Source organism: Nyctereutes procyonoides, unplaced genomic scaffold (genome assembly GCF_905146905.1).
Source record: "Nyctereutes procyonoides isolate TBG_1078 unplaced genomic scaffold, NYPRO_anot_genome, whole genome shotgun sequence".
NCBI classification, from domain to species: domain Eukaryota; kingdom Metazoa; phylum Chordata; class Mammalia; order Carnivora; family Canidae; genus Nyctereutes; species Nyctereutes procyonoides.
In genome coordinates this window covers 12335105-12353387 of record NW_026575148.1, presented here as the reverse complement: position 1 = coordinate 12353387, position 18283 = coordinate 12335105, and the positions used below count along the sequence as shown (strand labels likewise).

Genomic DNA, 18283 nt, shown 5'->3' with positions numbered 1-18283 from the left:
TTAGGAGAGTTACCAATCCTCTCTGGAAGTATAGATTCTTTAATATGTAACATGTTGATAATAGGTATTGCTCTAGTAAGGATTAATAATGGAATATAGAGGGGATCTCTGGGTGGCTCAGTGGTTTAGCACCTGCCTTTGGCTCAGGGCGCGATCCTGGAGTCCCGGAATCAAGTCCCACATCGGGCTCCAGGCATGGAGCCTGCTTCTCCCTCTGCCTGGGTCTCTTCCTCTCTCTGTCTCTCTATCATAAATAAATAAATAAATAAATAAATAAATAAATAAATAAATAAATAAAATCTTTAAAAACATAATGGAATATAGAGAAGAAATTTAAAAAATAATAGTTCCTACTTCTACTCCATCTCTATGTTCTTGGCCAGTCTAGACTGTCAGAGATCTAGGGACAGGATGTATATCTGTTCAAAGTAAGATACATGTAATTTTTATCTTGATCCCTAAGTTCAGTAAATAAAACAGATATAATTGAAATACAATTTTCACAAAATAGTAGATATCATGTATCATGCACTGTGTATTTTCTTCTGAATTCTAGTTTATCTCATAACTAAGTGATGGTGCTTGAAAGCCTTCTTCTAGACTATTTTAAACAAGGTTAGGGACTAAAGTAAAAAGAAATAAGCACATCCTGGTTTAGGATGAGGGGTAACCTTTCCATCACTGTATTCTCTTCTCTGGGAATGGATACCATCATCATGTACTACCCAATCGTGGCTATTCAGGAAGTACTAGCACTGAATCTAGAAGTAGCTTCTTGGACAGGCAATCAGCCAGGTGTTAAATGAAGACAGCACAACCTGGAAACTCTCTCCAGAACTTCACTGATTAATATTTAGTGAAGCAATCTTTTAATGAAGGGACCCTTATAAATGAATAATAGTATTATGTATTGAAAACAATATAATTCAGCATGTAAATTATCTAGGAGCATCTGAGACCTCTCAACTTTGCTAAACGTAGTCCAGACACATTGTTTTGAAGTTCCTTTTATAATCAACAATTAGATTTGAGGAAGTAGCTTCCTTAATACTCTGCAGTCTTATGAAACATAACAGCTTTGTGTGTGTAGCCCTGATTACCCAGCAAAAAGGAAATTTATGTGACTTATATTATGTCCCTTATTGCAATCAACATTTCATTTAGGGTAAGATCAACATCTTGAGATATTGATGCAGTTTTAAAATGTCTTCGTTTAAAATATATTACTTTAGTATTTAATATATTTAAATATATTGGTATATCTTTAGAAAGCAAAGAGCGTGGGTCCTTTGAGAGCCTGATCATGTCATGATCATGTCAGTCCTTGGTTTCAAACCTTCCTGTTCCACTGGCCATGGAAGCCAAAGTCCTCATGATGGCCTCCGAGGTTTACCCCCAGTCACTTCTTCACCAACAGCATGCCTCCCCCTGCCTCAACTGCTATTGTTCTCCAACCATTTCATTCACCCCAGCCACTCTATTCTGCACATGGGACTCCCCCCTTTATCCCCTTGAGGTTTTTGCTCAAACTCAATGAGGCTTTTCCTGACCATCATCTAAAAAAATTATTTATTTATTTTTATTAGAGAGAGCCCAAGAGCACAAGAGGGAGAGGGAGGAGCGGACTTCCCGCCGGGCAGGGAGGGAGCCTGACTTGAGGCTTGATTCCAGGACCCTGACATCATGACCTGAGTCCAAAGGCCCACCCCAGGACTGAGCCACCCAGGCGCCCCTCCCTGATCTACCATTTTTTGATGAATGAACGAGTGAAAGAACGAATGAATTGTAACTACTGCCTAACGGTGTTAGGTTGTTCCCAGTGTGTGTTTTTAAATATATTCCACAGGTAGCCATGATCACATGAACATCATCAGCTTTGCTGACCTTAAGCTATGCAGTCTACATCAGTAAGCATACCCTACACGTGGAGGCTTTTGGAGACTCAGAATTTCGGGATCATCGGAAAGCATATCCTACATATATGTAGGCTTTTGGAGATGAAGAATCTCTGGATCTTCAGTTTTGGGGTAATCACATCAGACCGGCTGACGCCGCGAGGTCCCGGACGCCGGGAATGCGAGGCGGCGGGTGGGGATTTCTGTTTCCAGGGAGGATGAGGGGGAGTTCCCAGTCCCCAGCACTGCATCTGGGGCGCGGGATTCCGGGCAGCGCAGCGCCTGTCCGGCTCGGGGGCCTGCCAAGAGGACCCGCGGGACAGTTTCTGCAAGGATCTCCCGGGGCGACGGCGGCACGGGAGGGGGCTCTGGAGGACGGACGGAGGGCGGGGCGGGAGCGGGGGCGAGGCCGAGGGTGGGGGTGGGGGTGGGGGCCGAGCTCCCGGCAGAGGGTCCCTGCGGCGGAGGCGGGGCGGCGGGGAGGGGCCTAGCTCGGGGCGGGGCCTAGCTGAGCGTGGGCGGGGCCTAGCTTGGGACGGGGGCGGGGCCTAGCTTGGGGCGGGGGCGGGGCATAACTCGGGGCAGGGGCGGGGCCTAGGTCGGGGCGGGGGCGGGGCCGAGCTCGGGGCAGGGGCGGGGCCTAGGTCGGGCGGGGCGGGGCGGGGCCCTTACGGGGGCGCTGCCACCTGCGCGGGGGCGGAGCCAGCGGCCCGGTGTCTCGGGCGCCCCGACGCGCGGGGCCGCGGAGAGCGCGGCGCGACCATGCAGGGCGGCGGAGGCATCGAGAACCCGGCTTTCGTCGCCTCCAGCCCGGAGCCCCCGCGCCGCCCGCTGGCGTCGCCCTCCCACGTGGAGGTGTCGGACCTGTCGCCCACCGCCCGGCCGCCGACCGCGCCGCCCCCGGGGCCCCCGTCGCCGGCCGCCGGCCCCCGTGCCTCCCGAGAGGCGCCCGGGCCCGAGCCGCTGGCCGAGTTTGAGGAGGGCCCGTGCGGGTGCGGGGACTTGCAGCCGCGGAGCCTCCAGCGCTGCAACACGCCTCCGGGCTTCCTGCTCTACTACTGCCTCCTGGCCCTCACGCAAGGTAGTGCGGGCGCCGCCGGGGCGGCCGGGGCGCGGCGGGGGCGAGGGGGCGCGCGGGGCGCAGGTCCGCGCGGGGCAGGTGCGCGGGGCAGGTGCGCGGGGGGCAGGTCCGCGGGGGGCAGGTGCGGGGCACGCGGCTGGTGCGCGGGGGCAGGTGCGCGGGGGCGGGGGGGGGCAGGTGCGCGGGGGCGGGGGGGGGCAGGTGCGCGGCAGCCCCGACTGGGGACCTGCGGCCACCGGCCACCGAAGTGCAGCGGGCGGGGCGCCAGCCGGGGCAGCTCTTCCTCAGTAGCGACTTTTCACACTGGCCGTACGACTTTTTTTTTTTTTTTTCCCCTTTTTGCGTTTCTGTTCTACCTCAGTTTCCCCGATTCGATTCCTTCCAGGAAGGTCGAAATTACCGGAGCCTCGGCTTGGGAATGGTCGGTTTACACTTGGGGTAACCGTTCCGTGCGACGGCCGCCTATCGATTTAGCTAAAACTCCTCGCTAAAGGGATTCGTTTATTTACTTATTTTGGGTGTGTGTGTAAATCTATTGTTTCTGGAAAGGAAGGGTCAATTTGCAGGGGGGGTAGGGTAGTTGGGGAAGGGGCTCGGGGGCAGCGTTCGTGCTTCGCGAGTGTGTTTAGGTTGAGGCGTGAGCGGAGGTGCAGGTGCAGGTGCAGGTGCAGCCGCAGCCCCGGGATGTTCAAGCAGAGGCTGCAGACCTCGCGGAAAGGCGAGGCTTCTGAAACGCGGAGGAGCTGGCCAGGATCTGTTTTGTTCCGGGAGCTCCTTTAGGGTCCCTTGGGAGTGACGGATAAAGTCCACGTTTATACCCTTGGGAGTTTGCGGTCTACACCTGGTTTGGAGGAGTGAGTGGTAGAGGAGGAGCGGCTCCCGGGAAAGAAAGCCTCGAGAAGGTGCAGGTGTTGCTGAGTTGCCTGATGCACGGGGTCAAAGAAAGAAACGGGCAGTTGCCCTAAGGTGACAGACCCGAGGAGAGGGGGTACCAGATGGAGCACCCTGAAGGAAATAAATGCTGCAACTCAGAATCTGATGGCCTGTAGATTTTCTTGGGTCAGTGGAACCCTAGTTTCAAAGTATTTGGTTAAAGAGGCTACCCAGAGCTGATGGGAAGAAAAGTCATCCGGGAAATAGTTTTGGGGAGAGGGAGGAGTTGGAGATGCTCTTATTTTATTTTATTTATTTTATTTTACTTTATATTTTATTTTATTTCATTATTTTATTTAATTTTATTTATTTTATTTTATTTTATTATTTTTTGGAGACGCTCTTTTTAAAAGATTAACAGAAGAGTAAATCTTAATACATTCTCTCTCTTCTTATTCCTGCTCCCCTTACTCAGGGCCCCTCGCTATTGCACATATAGGTGTTAAGGAAGTTAACGTTGGTTGCAAGTCAACTGCAGCTCTTCTGCCAACGATTGCTTTGAGCCAAGAAGTTATTTCCCTTTCCATCTCTCTGGTCCCCACGCAAGTTCGCCTTCTCTCAGTGCCTTGGTCTTAGTTGTCCAAAATCTGTGGTGAGACATTTCGGTGCCAAAGGAATGCAAAGTTCAAAGAAGTTGGACACAAGTAAACTTTGTCTTACCTTAAAACATATTCTGAAATTTCTGTGTTCCAGAATACATGATTTGTTCCAGAGCACTTCCATGTAATATAAAATAAGATTATTAGCAAAGGTTATTGGCACTCCTAGAAAACTGTGCCCCTTAGCCACTAGCTGCATCTACCCAGAGGCTCCCAATTTAAGAAGCATAATCCTAGATGAAGGTGACCCAATAAGTTCTTGTTTCAGTTTAAAGTTGAATTATTACCATTTAAGTTTGGATCATTACCACGTTTCTCAGACATGATCCTTGGGAGGTCCATTTCCATGGTATATTAAGAAGCATTTGATTGGGGAAAAACAAAAACCCCAAACGTGTCAGGGTAGTTTACTTAACTCAGAATTTCTCAAAGATAAACAGGATTTCTCTTAGCACCTTACCTTCTAATGTGCGTCTTATTTTCATATATGTACAATAGAGACATGTAGTATGCAATATTTCATGAAATTCCTTTTTAAAAGGGAGAGTTCTTAGAACTTTTGTAACATAGAATTCAGAGTGGTATGCTTAGGCTTAAAATGCTATCCTCCCCCCCACCCCCAAGAGTTTATAAGTTTACTTAGACAAGTTTTATCATAACTGAGTTTTTCATGACGGACCTTTAATCAGTATAGCAAGTGTGTTGGAGAGTTGATTTTTTTGGGGGGGGGTGGGGAGGAGGTGATTTTTGGATGGGAAAATTTTCATAATCTTAGGTAAATTTATCTCATAAGCATGCCATTCCCAGGTACATTAGACACTTTTAAATTTCAAGAATCGCAAATTAGCTTTTGACTTATTAAACTGGCATACAAGTAAAATCATGAAAAAAAAAGTAAAATCATGTTAGGACTTTTAGAATTTATTATATCAATTTTCTTGACATATATTTCCAGTTACAATCTTGATAAAGCAAAGTTTAAAGAGGATGTAGAAATCATGGCTTGTGTGTACTCTGTTAAGGAATGAATGAAAATGCATGATATCTTCTTAAGTAAATGGGTAACTAGTTAAAAACTGTATTTTGATCCAATGCTTTTTATTTTCAATTTATAATGATGTTTAAACTCCTGTAAATTTAGTGGAGGAGATATTTTTTGTTAAGCCACTCACAATTAGATTTCCAGCTTTTCCTTGTGTACCTTGTATTTTCCATCAGAGTTGTAATTAGCAATGAAGTGTATATTTTTAATTTTTTTTTGCGTATGATTTAGACTGCCAGTGGTTGAAATGACTCTTAGATAGCGTGTGTTTATTTTTGCTCTCAGATCTTTTAAACTATAATTTTCATGTCTATAAAAGTGTTAGAGGAAAAGAGGTGTGAGAGCTCAATTTCACCTTTCATAAGACTAAGTGAAGCATCTCTAGTTATATATAAACATGTTTAATAACTGAACAACCTGGGACACAATTGGGCATTACTTTATTTATTTATTTATTTTATTTTTTTATTTTTTATTTTTATTTTTTTGGCATTACTTTAATGACCTCTTGAGTCCCTTGAACTTTTTATACTCTTCTGGGTGAGGTCTATGAGAGTATGCTACTCTTGGAGTCTCTCTAGTGAACTGGCTTCATGATTTTTTATTTGTCATATAGAGAAAAAATGAACTTAGCTACAATTTAGTATGTGGTAAGCATCGATTTTATGGACACTTGAAAATTCACAAGTATACCATTTAAAAGCAAACTGATTTTTAAGGAAGTATGTTTGCATTGCTAGCCTTGAAACTTTGAGACTTTAAGAATTGGTACATTAACAAAAAAAAAAATCAAAATAAATTCATAGCCAAACTTCAGTCGCAACCAAACGTTAGTATGCTGTGTTAAAAATTGTAACCTATATGGTAAAGTTTTTTTTTTTTAACCCATATGGTAAAGTTAATAAAAATCACCCACTTATGTTTTCTTTTCTCTCTTTTTAGGTGTTGTAGTAAATGGCCTCGTAAATATTAGCATTTCCACTATTGAGAAGCGCTATGAAATGAAGAGTTCTCTGACAGGCCTGATATCATCAAGCTATGATATCTCGTTCTGTTTGTTATCTTTATTTGTGTCATTCTTTGGTGAAAGAGGACACAAACCAAGATGGCTTGCATTTGCATCCTTTATGATAGGACTGGGAGCCCTCGTATTTTCAATGCCAAAATTTTTTAGTGGAAGATACCAGTTGGGGTCCTTTTTTGAAGGTAAGTTCCTGTTGTGTTTTTGTTTTAATTTAAGAAGTATTGTAAAATAAGGCTTTTAACTCTGTATTCCAACTGCTTTGTACAGGTAAGTAGGGTACGGACTTCGTCTCTTCCACTGCTTACTGCTTTGTTTTGATGTGAATTGTGTAAAATAGGAGATTACAGAGAATGCATTATTCAGAATTTATTCGCATTATTAAACCTTTGATACTCATTCCCCAAATTACGCACAGTCCTCCTCAAAAAGCAATGATCGATTTTGTTTGTGCTTGTAACCTCATTGGGGTTCTAAGACCTATAGACTTCCCCTTTGTGGTTTTATTTGCTGAGCTTACAGGTCTGCCCCTGGACATGCTGATTCCTGATTCCTGAGTTAAAGAGAGGTGAAATTTATAGGAGAACTAAGCTTTCCCTAGAAACTGAAAGCTAGCTGTACTTTTGACTGTAGTTTAGAGACTCAGAACTTCATGAGTTATCTAATGTGTTGCTCTGGTTAGTTGAGAAGTACATTATTCAAAGACTCAAAAGGAAATTTGACTGTATTTCTACTCCTCCTCCCTGCCAAAGTATCATTTTTAATGGGAAAACAATTACATAGAGCCAGAGAGATATGCTAATGAAGTCCTTAACATTTTTATTGTCTTTCCTGGGACTATTAATAGCAAATACTGAGAAAAAGAGAGCGATAAAATGAACTTTTCAGGAGTTAGGTAAGTGAAGAAAAGGCTTAGGGTAAGAAGAAAGGAGAATTGAGGCCTGCCGCAATATAGGCATTCTTTTTAAAAGGTTAAGGTTGTTACATTTGTGAGTTTTAATATTGAAAATTAATATTTTTTGTGCCCAAGATCGCAAATCCGAGAAACCACCAAGGAGCCGATACCGATGCAAACACACAAGGGTTTATTTACAAGCTCGAGCTTGGGTCCAAGTATACCCAACACAGTGGAGCAGGGACTTGGACCCCGAAGTGGGTTACAGCTGGGTTTTTTATAGGCTGGTCTAGGGGATTTCCAGAAGGGATGGAAGAATTCTAAGATGGGACTTTCTACCCTGGGCGTGGGCTCTGTTGTCTTTCTGATATGGGATTACCTGCCGAGGACATTGAGGACATTCTGCACTTTTTTCCCCTTAAAGTTCAGCTCTTATTTACAGGGGCCTAAGATGACTGTACTTGTGCTAATGCTAAACTTTAGGTGGGATGGCCTTAATTTTTCTCGGCCTCCACATATTAATGTGTTAACATTCCTTTTTATTTAAATATTTTATTTATTTACTCATGAGAGAGACAGAAAGAGTGGCAGAGGGAAAAACAGGCTCCCTGGGAGGAGCCTGATGTGGGACTTGATCCCAGGACCCTGGGATCATGGGATCACAACCTGAGCCAAAGGCAGATGCCCAGGTTCCCCTAAAGTGTTAACATTCCTAAGACCAACTTCCAAATTATAGAATGACAACAAATGGGGAAATATTTTTAACAACCTAACAATAATATTTTTAACAATTATGCAACGTGGTTTTGGGAGTATGCTTATTAGGTAAGCTGACTTTATTTTGGAAATAGAAATAGAATATGCAAGCAAATAGGACCAATAGAGGTTTTTTTTTTAATATTTATTTATTTATTTATTTTCCAATAGAGGGTGTTTTCAAAGTGTGGTAGACTTTGGAGTACATGAGATAAGGAAAGTATGTTATCAGTGGAAAGATCACTTCTATAGATTCTAGTACATTATCTAAGATCGGACAAGATTTTGTAAGGCCAATGTCACATAATTTCACTGGAGGTAGTTTTAGGAACAAGGCACACTAGGTTTTAGTAAGACACCTCTGAAATTCAACAGTAAAGTAAAATCTAAACTTGAGTCTGTCACATAAGAAACATGATACCAATTCCATGATAGTGAAAATACCGTGTTTTTAGCATTTACGTGGTAATCTTTGTACTAAATCAAAGTCCTCACTCTTGCGGTTGATCATATGCCCTACTTGTTCTTTAACTATATGAACTTTGATAAAATCTCTGACTCTCTAACCAAGAACATAACACCTGTTCGAGTACTAAAGCCTGATCTTCCTTCAGCAGTCTTCCTAGCTTCATGTCTTTGCTGTACACACTTTGAATTGCAGCTAATCTGAACAATTTCTATTTCCCAATGGGAAATGACCACAAATTAAGGTGTGTGGGTGGGGGCTAGAGATAAAGCCAAGAAGATTGCTAAAACCAGGTCACAAACTTTTAGTACATTATGGTGTACTCTGCAAGTTTTCATTAAGTTCCATTTGATATGTCTTAGTGATATTTTTTATTATTTTACTTGAAGTAGATTAGATAGAGGGATTGGCTAATATGTGAAGTTTTTAGTCTACATTAGATTCATAATTTAAATAATAGCTTATCATCGGCAAATGGAAATCAAAACTCATACAATGAATATTTATTGATACAGACTGTACATGGTGTAATAAAACAAATTAATAAAACAGTTCCATGCCATTAGGATTTTATGCAGTAGTGGGAAGAAATACAAAGTTGATAAGCAAATAAACAAGATATTTGAAGATTAAGGGAACTAATTATATGGAGTAATAGGGTATAAAAGGGAAGATACGTAGACAAAGGAAGGCCGTTGTGATAATAACTGGATAACGAGGACCCACTTTTTAAAGATGCTTTCCAGGCTGGAGAAAAACATAATATAGGGCCTTGGAGGAGGAAAGAGCTTGGTAGGTTTTAGGAATCATCACTTTGGACAGCAATGACCAAAGCAAGGGGAGGACATGGCATGAGATGAATTTAGAGAGATAGGTAGACACCAGCATGAGGGATTAACATTTTCCTTTAAGTGCAGTGGGAATTCATGAGAAAGTTTTCCTTTTATTTTTTTAAAAAGATTTTTTATTTGAGAGAGGGCAGGAAGCACATGATCGGCGGTGGGGGTGTGTGTGTGTGGAGGGTGGGCCGAGGGAGAGGGAGAAGCAGACTCCCCACTGAACAGGGAGCTCAACTACTGACTACTACTATGCAGGGCTCTTCCCAGGACCCCAAGATGATGACCTGAGCAGAAGGCAGATACTTAATGAACTGAGCCGCCCAGGAGCCCAGAGAAAGAGAAAGTTTTCCATAGGAAAGTGCATGATCTTATGTTTCAGAATGATCATTTTAGCTTCTTTTGTTCTGAAGAATGAGAGTAAATGGGAGAAAATCAGCTAGGAGGTTTTTTTTTTTACTAGAGTCCAGGTGAGAGATAAAGGTAGTCAGACTGGGTTGGTATCAGTAGGGATCTAAAGGAGTGACTGATTCTCAATATATTTTCAAGGACAAAGAGGACTTTTTGGTAGATTGATTACAGAAGAGGAGTGATTAATGACTCCTTGGTATTTGGCTTGACCAACTGGGGCCATTCACTAGAATGTAGAAGAATGGCATTAGGGGTGGAAGTTGAGAAATCAGGTTTGGAATTAGTGTGAACTGTGTATTATATATATGTTGTAATATATGTTTTTGAACATAACATGTTTATGTAAGTGTACGAGTTACTCTTTAGTTTTCATTCCTAGAAGCGCTCAAATTGGGTTTGAAGGGCTTCCTCATTCTAATTTTTGGTAGATAATGCCACATTGACTTTTAGGAAGCGATGGTATTCTCTCAGAGTCAATGTGTAAAAATGCCTCGTTGCTATTTTGAATTTTTGCATTTTTTTCCCTTGAAGGTTTTCATTAATATGTAGGTATTTACAATATAGCAGATACAAAACTCAGGACTGAAACCACATTACATATCTTTTTTTTTTAATTTTTGTTTATTTATTTATTTATTTATGATAGTCAGAGAGAGAGAGAGAGAGAGAGAGAGAGAAGAGAGAGAGAGGCAGAGACACAGGCAGAGGGAGAAGCAGGCTCCATGCACCGGGAGCCCGATGTGGGATTCGATCCCAGGTCTCCAGGATCATGCCCTGGGCCAAAGGCAGGCGCCAAACCGCTGCGCCACACAGAGATCCCCCACATTACATATCTAAAGGAAAGGAACCCAGGTATTTGGAAACAGAAGGAATGCTAAATATCATAAATACCTGCTTTTACAATGTAGAACCTTAGGACAAGCTGTGAAGTGAGTGATTCATACTGATTTCATAGAGAGTTCAATAATAGCTAAAACTAACTGTAGTTTTTATGCTTTGTTTAATGTTTTTAAATTTTTATTTCTCATAGGTTTATTAACTACATTGAACAGTTTCAATATTTTTATGAATTTATTCATTTTGAAGTGTTTACATATTGCATGATTATTTTTATGAATTTAAACCATTTCCCCCCAATTTTAAATAGCCATTATAATAATCTGTACTTTTCTTAAAAACATAATAACGTGGGATGCCTGCTTGGCTCAGTCGGTTAAGCGTCAGCTCAGGTCATGATCCCAGAATCCTGAGATCTAGCCCCACATCCAACTCCTTGCTCAGTAGAGAGTGTACTTCTTCCTCTGCCCCTCTCCTTCTCTACTCCCTCCCCCTCAACTCTCTTTCTCAAATACATAAATAAAATCTTTAAAAATAATAATAACTTGTCTGTTCAAAAAAGTTAATCCACCTTTGCATATTTTAGACTCTATAACTAAAATTCTTAGTGATTTGTTCAAGTCTAAAAAGAGTGTGTAAGAAGACTGGAGATCAATGGGAAAAGGAAACAAAGGAGTTGAAAACTTTCTGTAAATAAATTAGAAACCAGGGCATGTACAATCTTGTTAGGTAATATAAAATAAATAACCCAAAGAGCCTCACACTAAGAAATCATTTTATTAGTTGAAATCGTACATGTAATTTAATTTGAAAAGGACATTGAGAGAGTTAGTGTTTTCCTTTATGTGCTTTTTTGTTGTTGTTTGAACTTGAGAAGTCAGGGCTCAGTTTGGATGAAATCATCTCTGTAAGAGGAGATCAAAGTAATATAATATAGTTGGTAAGTAGAGGAAAACAAAATGTGAAATATGATAAGCATGTATAATTTCCACATGTGTGAGAAAAACACAAAAGGAGGTCAAGAGTCAGCAAAAGGTAGAAAAGTCTGTTTGAAATAGCTTGAATTTTCTATTCTGTAAAAAATAAATTTAAGTAGGTTCAGGAAAGTATTGTTTTAAGGGAAACTTTTATGATGACCTAAGGGTTGGGGTGATTAACTTTGGAGATAATAACATTTATCAAAGGAGGTTTTGGTTGTTATTGGTTACAAAAAAGAGGAAGAATTAAAATTGAGAGAAATGCTTCTCAGGACTAATTTTTATATATGGTAGCCTGAAAATAGAATAGTCTCATAAAATATTTTCAAGTAAATCATATTTGACATTCACTTTTGATATATCAATTTGTTATTAACATGTTTTAATATAACTTTCAGGTGTTGTAAACATGTAAAAGTAGATCTTTACCACATAACATTTTGTTTTCATCCAACCACTTTTTAATTCCTTGTGAATGAGTGTTAATTTAATGGTGTTATGGACAATAATCTTTTTGTCTCTTTGAGACTTTGTGAAGGTGGGGGTCATTAGTAAATACTTAGAAATTACGGAGAAGTAATTACTAAGTCCAGTGAAACTCTTTTTCCCTATTGACCAATAATTGGATAACTTTTTCTAAGTTGTATTATTTTCACGTTTCTCTTTTTCATTCCTTCCCCTCAGGAAAAGATAGCTCTCGACACTTTCCATTTGCTTCAACATTAAATTTCTAATGTTTTAGATTGGTATTTCAGGAAGAATTCTGTACCAAAGGATGTTTGCTAAGCAAGGTGACTATTAAAATGTTGAGCTAGGAAAATAATTAGCTTGGGATTCAATATGTGATTTAATTTTAGTTACTATTTTGTATTTTATCTTCTTTCATAAGGATTTTTTTTAATATGGAATACGTGCCTAGATTGGAGAAGACATAGGGCCAAGAATCTTCTAATTTTACAATCTCTAACTTAATACAGTGTACTTTAATTTCACTGAGCCTCTGAGTGTTCTTCTTTCTTAATATTCCTTCTTCCTTATAAAAAAATCAGTTTTATTTTTCTTATATTTCTATTTTATTATAACAAATGAATAAAAAGCAAAAAGATATCTTAGAGATACAATGGTGTAATAAATGATTCAAAAGAGTTATAAATTCTATACATACAATAAAAGAGCTAGAATTAAGTTTTAGGGGTAGTCAGTGCTCCAGATGAAACTAGCACAGTTTTTAATATTCAAGGCACTTTCGTCTTCCCCAAATTTCCTGGATTATATGAGTTACCCTGGATGCTTGCTACCATCATTTAATGCCCCTTGGGGATCCTGATTCAGCAAGTCTGGAGGACTCAGGATTTTATTTTATTTTTTTAAAGCTACCCAGGTTATCTTATCAGTTCATTTGAGGAAACATATGTCCAAATTGGTGCTTAATTATTTTTGTAAAGTCTCAGCTGTGGACATAGAGGTTACTTTTCATTTCAGGATTATTGCTTTATAAATTCCTTTAAAATAGAAGTCTCACAACTGTCATAGAATACTAGATACTTTAATGTAGCCAGTTTTGTTGGACTTCAAATGACCACGCTTCTAAAATAGAGGAAACTAAGAAAATTAAGTAGGAAGGCATGTGTCAGTGACATGTTAGCACAAACTCATTTCTGCTCAGAGCTATAATTTGTAGATAGAGATTTATAAGTGCATGCCCTTGAGCAAAAGAATATAATGTCTCAGCATTTCCCAAGTATGATCTGCAGAGCACAGTTTCTGAAGCTATTAAAAATATATTAAAAATATGTTCCATGGTTCAATGAGTTTGGGAAAATGGAAGTTAAGTGTCTCTGATGCATCTCTGTAAAAGTTGATGCAGTTTGTGAATCTTTAGCTAGAGGATGTGATATGTACCAAAAGACCCCACTGTTAACGCTTGCCTCCTTTACTCTGCTTCTACTGCTCACTTTATGTTTTCTGCCCCAGAGAAGTGTTTTGGAGAACAGGCTTTGGGAATTCTGTTCCATGCTATCTTATGTCGTTTTGAAAGGCTGTGTTGAATTTAGAAACTTCATTACGGCCAGCATTAGCACAGCCTGTGATGGATGGTAGGTGTTCAACAAAGGTTTGTTGAGTTGTCAAATATAATAATGAATGAATGGATCCTTCCAGCGAAAGCATAGTAGGAGTCTAATGACTTCCCTTCCACAGAAGGCAGTAAGAGTAGTTAATGTCAGATAGAGGCAGTTTGGATGCTCTGTTCACATTTTAATATAAATTGGGCCTAAAGAGTAATGGGGAGTTTTTCTTTCTTTCTTTCTTTCTTTCTTTCTTTCTTTCTTTCTTTCTTTCTTTCTTTCTCTTTCTTTCTTTCTTTCTTTCTTTCTTTCTTTCTTTCTTTCATTGGCCACTGAATTGGGGGGGATTGTGTTATCAGAGGTATCAGAGGCAAACATTGACAGTCTTTATGGGTGAGATTTGGGATCTGAAAAATTTGCAGTGTGGAAAAAGGAAGCTAAAACGAGAAGCATATTCAGAAATAGTAACACAATGCTTTGATACTCTACTTTTGTTTTTTGTCTTAATTGCTTGCTAAACTGTTGATTTCGCTGTGTAGCTACCATGCTTCTAAGGTGATGCTAAAATGGCAGAGTGATTTGATAGACTATTTAGTAGTGATTACCTTTATTTGCTTTCATGTATAAAATAAAAGGAAATGCTCTGATAAGGCATTCAAGTCGACCATAGTCATAGTTGTGTCTTACTGGTATACTGTATGGGAGGTAATTATTAAGCAATGCTTTTTGTCGCTTCCTCAGAAAGGTTGGTAAGAATGTGGTTTGTGGCAAGAAAGAAATGAGGAAATTCTATTTTCTAAGTCACTGTTCTTAAAAATGCATCAATTAGCCATTGTGTGTTTTAATGTATTTTTCCCTTTATTTTAATACTGTGAGCACATCACATTGAGTAAAAGTATGCAGCAGTTGAGCAGGGATATTAGGGTCAGACAAAGCTGAATTTAAATTTTTGCTTGAATGCGGTGTGATAGAGCTGTGTGGCCCTGGACAAGCTTCACTATAAATTATGATGATGATAATAACCCCTACCTCATAGGAGACTGTACACATACAGTGATAAAGCAGTGCCTGGTGCATGGTAAGTGCTCATTAAATGGTAGCAATGAATAATAATAATCTCATGATTATTAAGTAATGGCTATTTAAGTAATGGAGATTTTTGTGTGAACATAGTTCTCATTTCTCTAGGTTGGATGCCCAGGAGTAAAACAACTGGGTCATGTAATGGTTCAAAAAAAAATTTTTTTTTTGAGAACTGTTTAAGATAGCAAAAAACTATCTTTCTTGGTTTGTTTAGTTATTAGCAGTGATAGTTACAAAATCATATGAACAACTAAAAATTTTTCAAAATGATACTTTTTTTTTTTCTTTTTTTTTGGTCAGTGTCACTTGATATTGGTAAATCTCTAAAGTCTGGCTCAACACTTCCAAAATAATATATTTAGGGAGTGTTTTAGCTATATTCTTAGGTGGTAAGAAAATAAATTTGGTATAGCTCAGCTTAAATGAATCTACTCAAAATACTATACTAAAAGATTATTTTTTAAATAGTCAAAGTGCTGCTTTATCCTTAATTTTTTATCTAATTTTAAACATGGTACATCCTTTGCAAGCCCTTCAGAAGATTAAAACCAAACAAAACCAAAAAGAAATGGGATAAAAGGGGAAAAATGGCATAAATGCAACTAGAAAGGAAGGAAGTAAATTTTCATAACACAAGTTAGGATTACCCACTGCTGATATTGTTTAGCCTTCTTAATGTATATATATGTTTATACACATATTCATAAATAGTCACATATTATACACACACTTAAATTACACAGTCATTAACACATACTCATGCACACTCACATCCACATACTCTTACCAACATTTATACATCTTACATCACATTTATACATTATGTATTTAAATGTACATTTTAAGGAAACATCATTTTGAATTTTTAGATATCTACTTTTTGTTTAAGAATATATATTGGAGGGATCCCTGGGTGGCGCAGCGGTTTGGCGCCTGCCTTTGGCCCAGGGCGCGATCCTGGAGATCCGGGATCGAATCCCACGTCGGGCTCCCGGTGCATGGAGCCTGCTTCTCTCTCTGCCTGTGTCTCTGCCTCTCTCCTCTCTCTCTCTCTCTCTCTCTCTCTGTGACTATCATAAATAAATAAAAAAAAATTAAAAAAAAGAATATATATTGGACATGGTTATATGTTAAAAAACAGTTGCAAAATATTTATGCTTTTATATTCATTTTATAAATAGTCTATTTAATCAGCCCTCTTTTGTTGTGTTTTTTATTAACACATTTTTTTTTTCTGGTTAGAGAAGACATATGGATCATTGCGGACAATTTGGATAATCTAAGAAATAGAGAAAAAAGCAATTCATTATTTTTTCTCAAGGAAAGCAATGTTGAGAATGTTAATGTTTTTAGTGTGCCTATTTCTTATAGAGTTAATATAATATTTTGTATAATTTGTAACCTTTGAGCATTCTTATTCTTGCATAACATTCCATTTTAAACTTTAATCATTCTCATAAAGTTGAGTATTTATATTTAAAATTTTTTATTGTAAATTACCTCATGCTAACATTGTTACATTTAAAGATTTTACTATATTTTGGTAATTGGGCAGTATATAACATTTTGTAATTGGCTTTTTCACTCAGAATAATTCTCTAAAAACTCATCGGAGTTGTATTTATCAATTGTTCATTCCTTTTTATTGCTAATTACTAAGTAGTTCATTTTATGGATGTATTATGCATGGTTTGTTTAACAATTCACCTATGAAAGGACATCTTAGCTGATCCGTTGTTTGGCTGTTACAAATAAAGTTATGAACATTTGTACAGATTTTTGTGTGAACATAGTTCTCATTTCTCTAGGTTGGATGCTCAGGAGTAAAACAACTAGGTCATGTAATAGTTCAGTTTTTGTTTTTGTTTTGAGAACGGTTATAGTATTTTCCAGAGGGACTATACCATTTTATAGCCCACCAGCAAAGTATGAGTGATCCCATCCTTGCCATCCTTTGGTGCTGTCATTATTTTTTATTTTAGCCATTCTGATATATAGCAATGAAATCTCACTGTGGCTTCAACTTGCATTTTCCTGATATCTGATGATGTTGAGCATCTTTGCTCATGCTCATTTGCCATCTGTTTAACCTTGATGTAATGTCTGTTCATGTTTTTTGCCCATTTCCTAACCGGATTGTTTAATTTTTACTGTTGAATTTCGAAAACTGCTTATGTATTCTAAGTCCTAGATCTTTGTCAGATATATGATTTGCAAATATTTTCATCTAATATGTAGCTTATCTTTTCTTACTTTTAACAGGGTTTTTTCACAAGACCAAAAGTTTTAATTTTGAAGTTCAGTTTATCAGTTTTTCCTTTGATGGATTTCATTTTTGTTGTCAAGTCTGAGAATTCTATACCTAGTACTAGATCCTAATGGGTTTCTATTTTAAAAAAATGTTAATAAGTTTTTCATCTGTGATATATTTTGAATTTTGACTCTCTTTATATTCCTGTTAGCACTAGCACTATTTTTTTCCTTTAATAATCCAAACACATAAGAAATGTATTTGTCACAATAATCAGACTGATTGGAAAGGGGAAAATACACAGCAGTCACTAGTTCAGAGAAATCCTGAGATCCCACTAGGAAGATGTTATGCTTGTTCCTTGAGTAAACCAGCTTCTTGGGAGGGTCTCAGTGTTCTCTGTTGGTCCTTTTTATCATATTTGGCTATATTTGAAGAGGGCAAATGGAGAATATACTCCTTGGATGGTTAGAATCTGTAGTAGCCTATTTCTTACCTATAGAAATTTGGGAGCTAATGGTCATTTTCATACTCATTCAGTCATAATCTCCCGAGAAGAGGCTAGTGGTTCATTTGGTAGTATAACTGTTTTAAAAACCAACTTGTTATCTAATTGTTTCAGGTATATGTGCCAATTACCACACTCCTAGTTTTGTTGTATGTCTTATCTTTCTTAACCTCATGACTCTCTCTGGACTTAATTAAGCATATTGGACTAATGGGAGAGCCATACCCTTAGGTACTTCTCTCTAAGCTACATTTTCCAATTAAAAGTATTTGCTTGGTACCATCTTAATTCATTTAATGGGTATTAACAATGAGTATGACCAGAGCCTTGTTTTTCTCCATGCCACAGTCTGTTTTAATTGACCTTTGTTGCTCAGAGAAGACTTCTGAATTTTATCTTTTATATGATTTGGATGAGAAGCAGTTGTCTCTTCCACCTCTAAAGTTCTAATCATCCTATCCCCTTCATTCCATCCAGAATACTTTGCACAGACCCACTGGCCACCCACAATGTCATTACTGTCTGTTATTTGAGTTAATTGGAAGAGGTCAGAAAGGCAATGTCCCATAAAGCTCTTTAGCATGTTAAAATGTATTATTTAAAAAAAGAGTTTCAGCGTTGAGATA

At 38.8% G+C, this 18283-nt stretch overlaps 1 protein-coding gene across 1 annotated transcript in view; it reads left to right on the top strand.

The window, feature by feature from the left end:
• The first annotated feature begins 2622 nt into the window (after positions 1-2622).
• The window catches only part of SLCO4C1 (solute carrier organic anion transporter family member 4C1), a 77382-nt gene continuing 61721 nt past the window's right edge, over positions 2623-18283 (top strand). The window contains exons 1-2 of the mRNA XM_055312864.1: positions 2623-2976; positions 6493-6756. Of these exons, the coding sequence (XP_055168839.1) occupies positions 2658-2976; positions 6493-6756 (583 nt within the window). The 5' untranslated portion in view covers positions 2623-2657. The remainder of the gene's footprint in view (positions 2977-6492; positions 6757-18283) is intronic.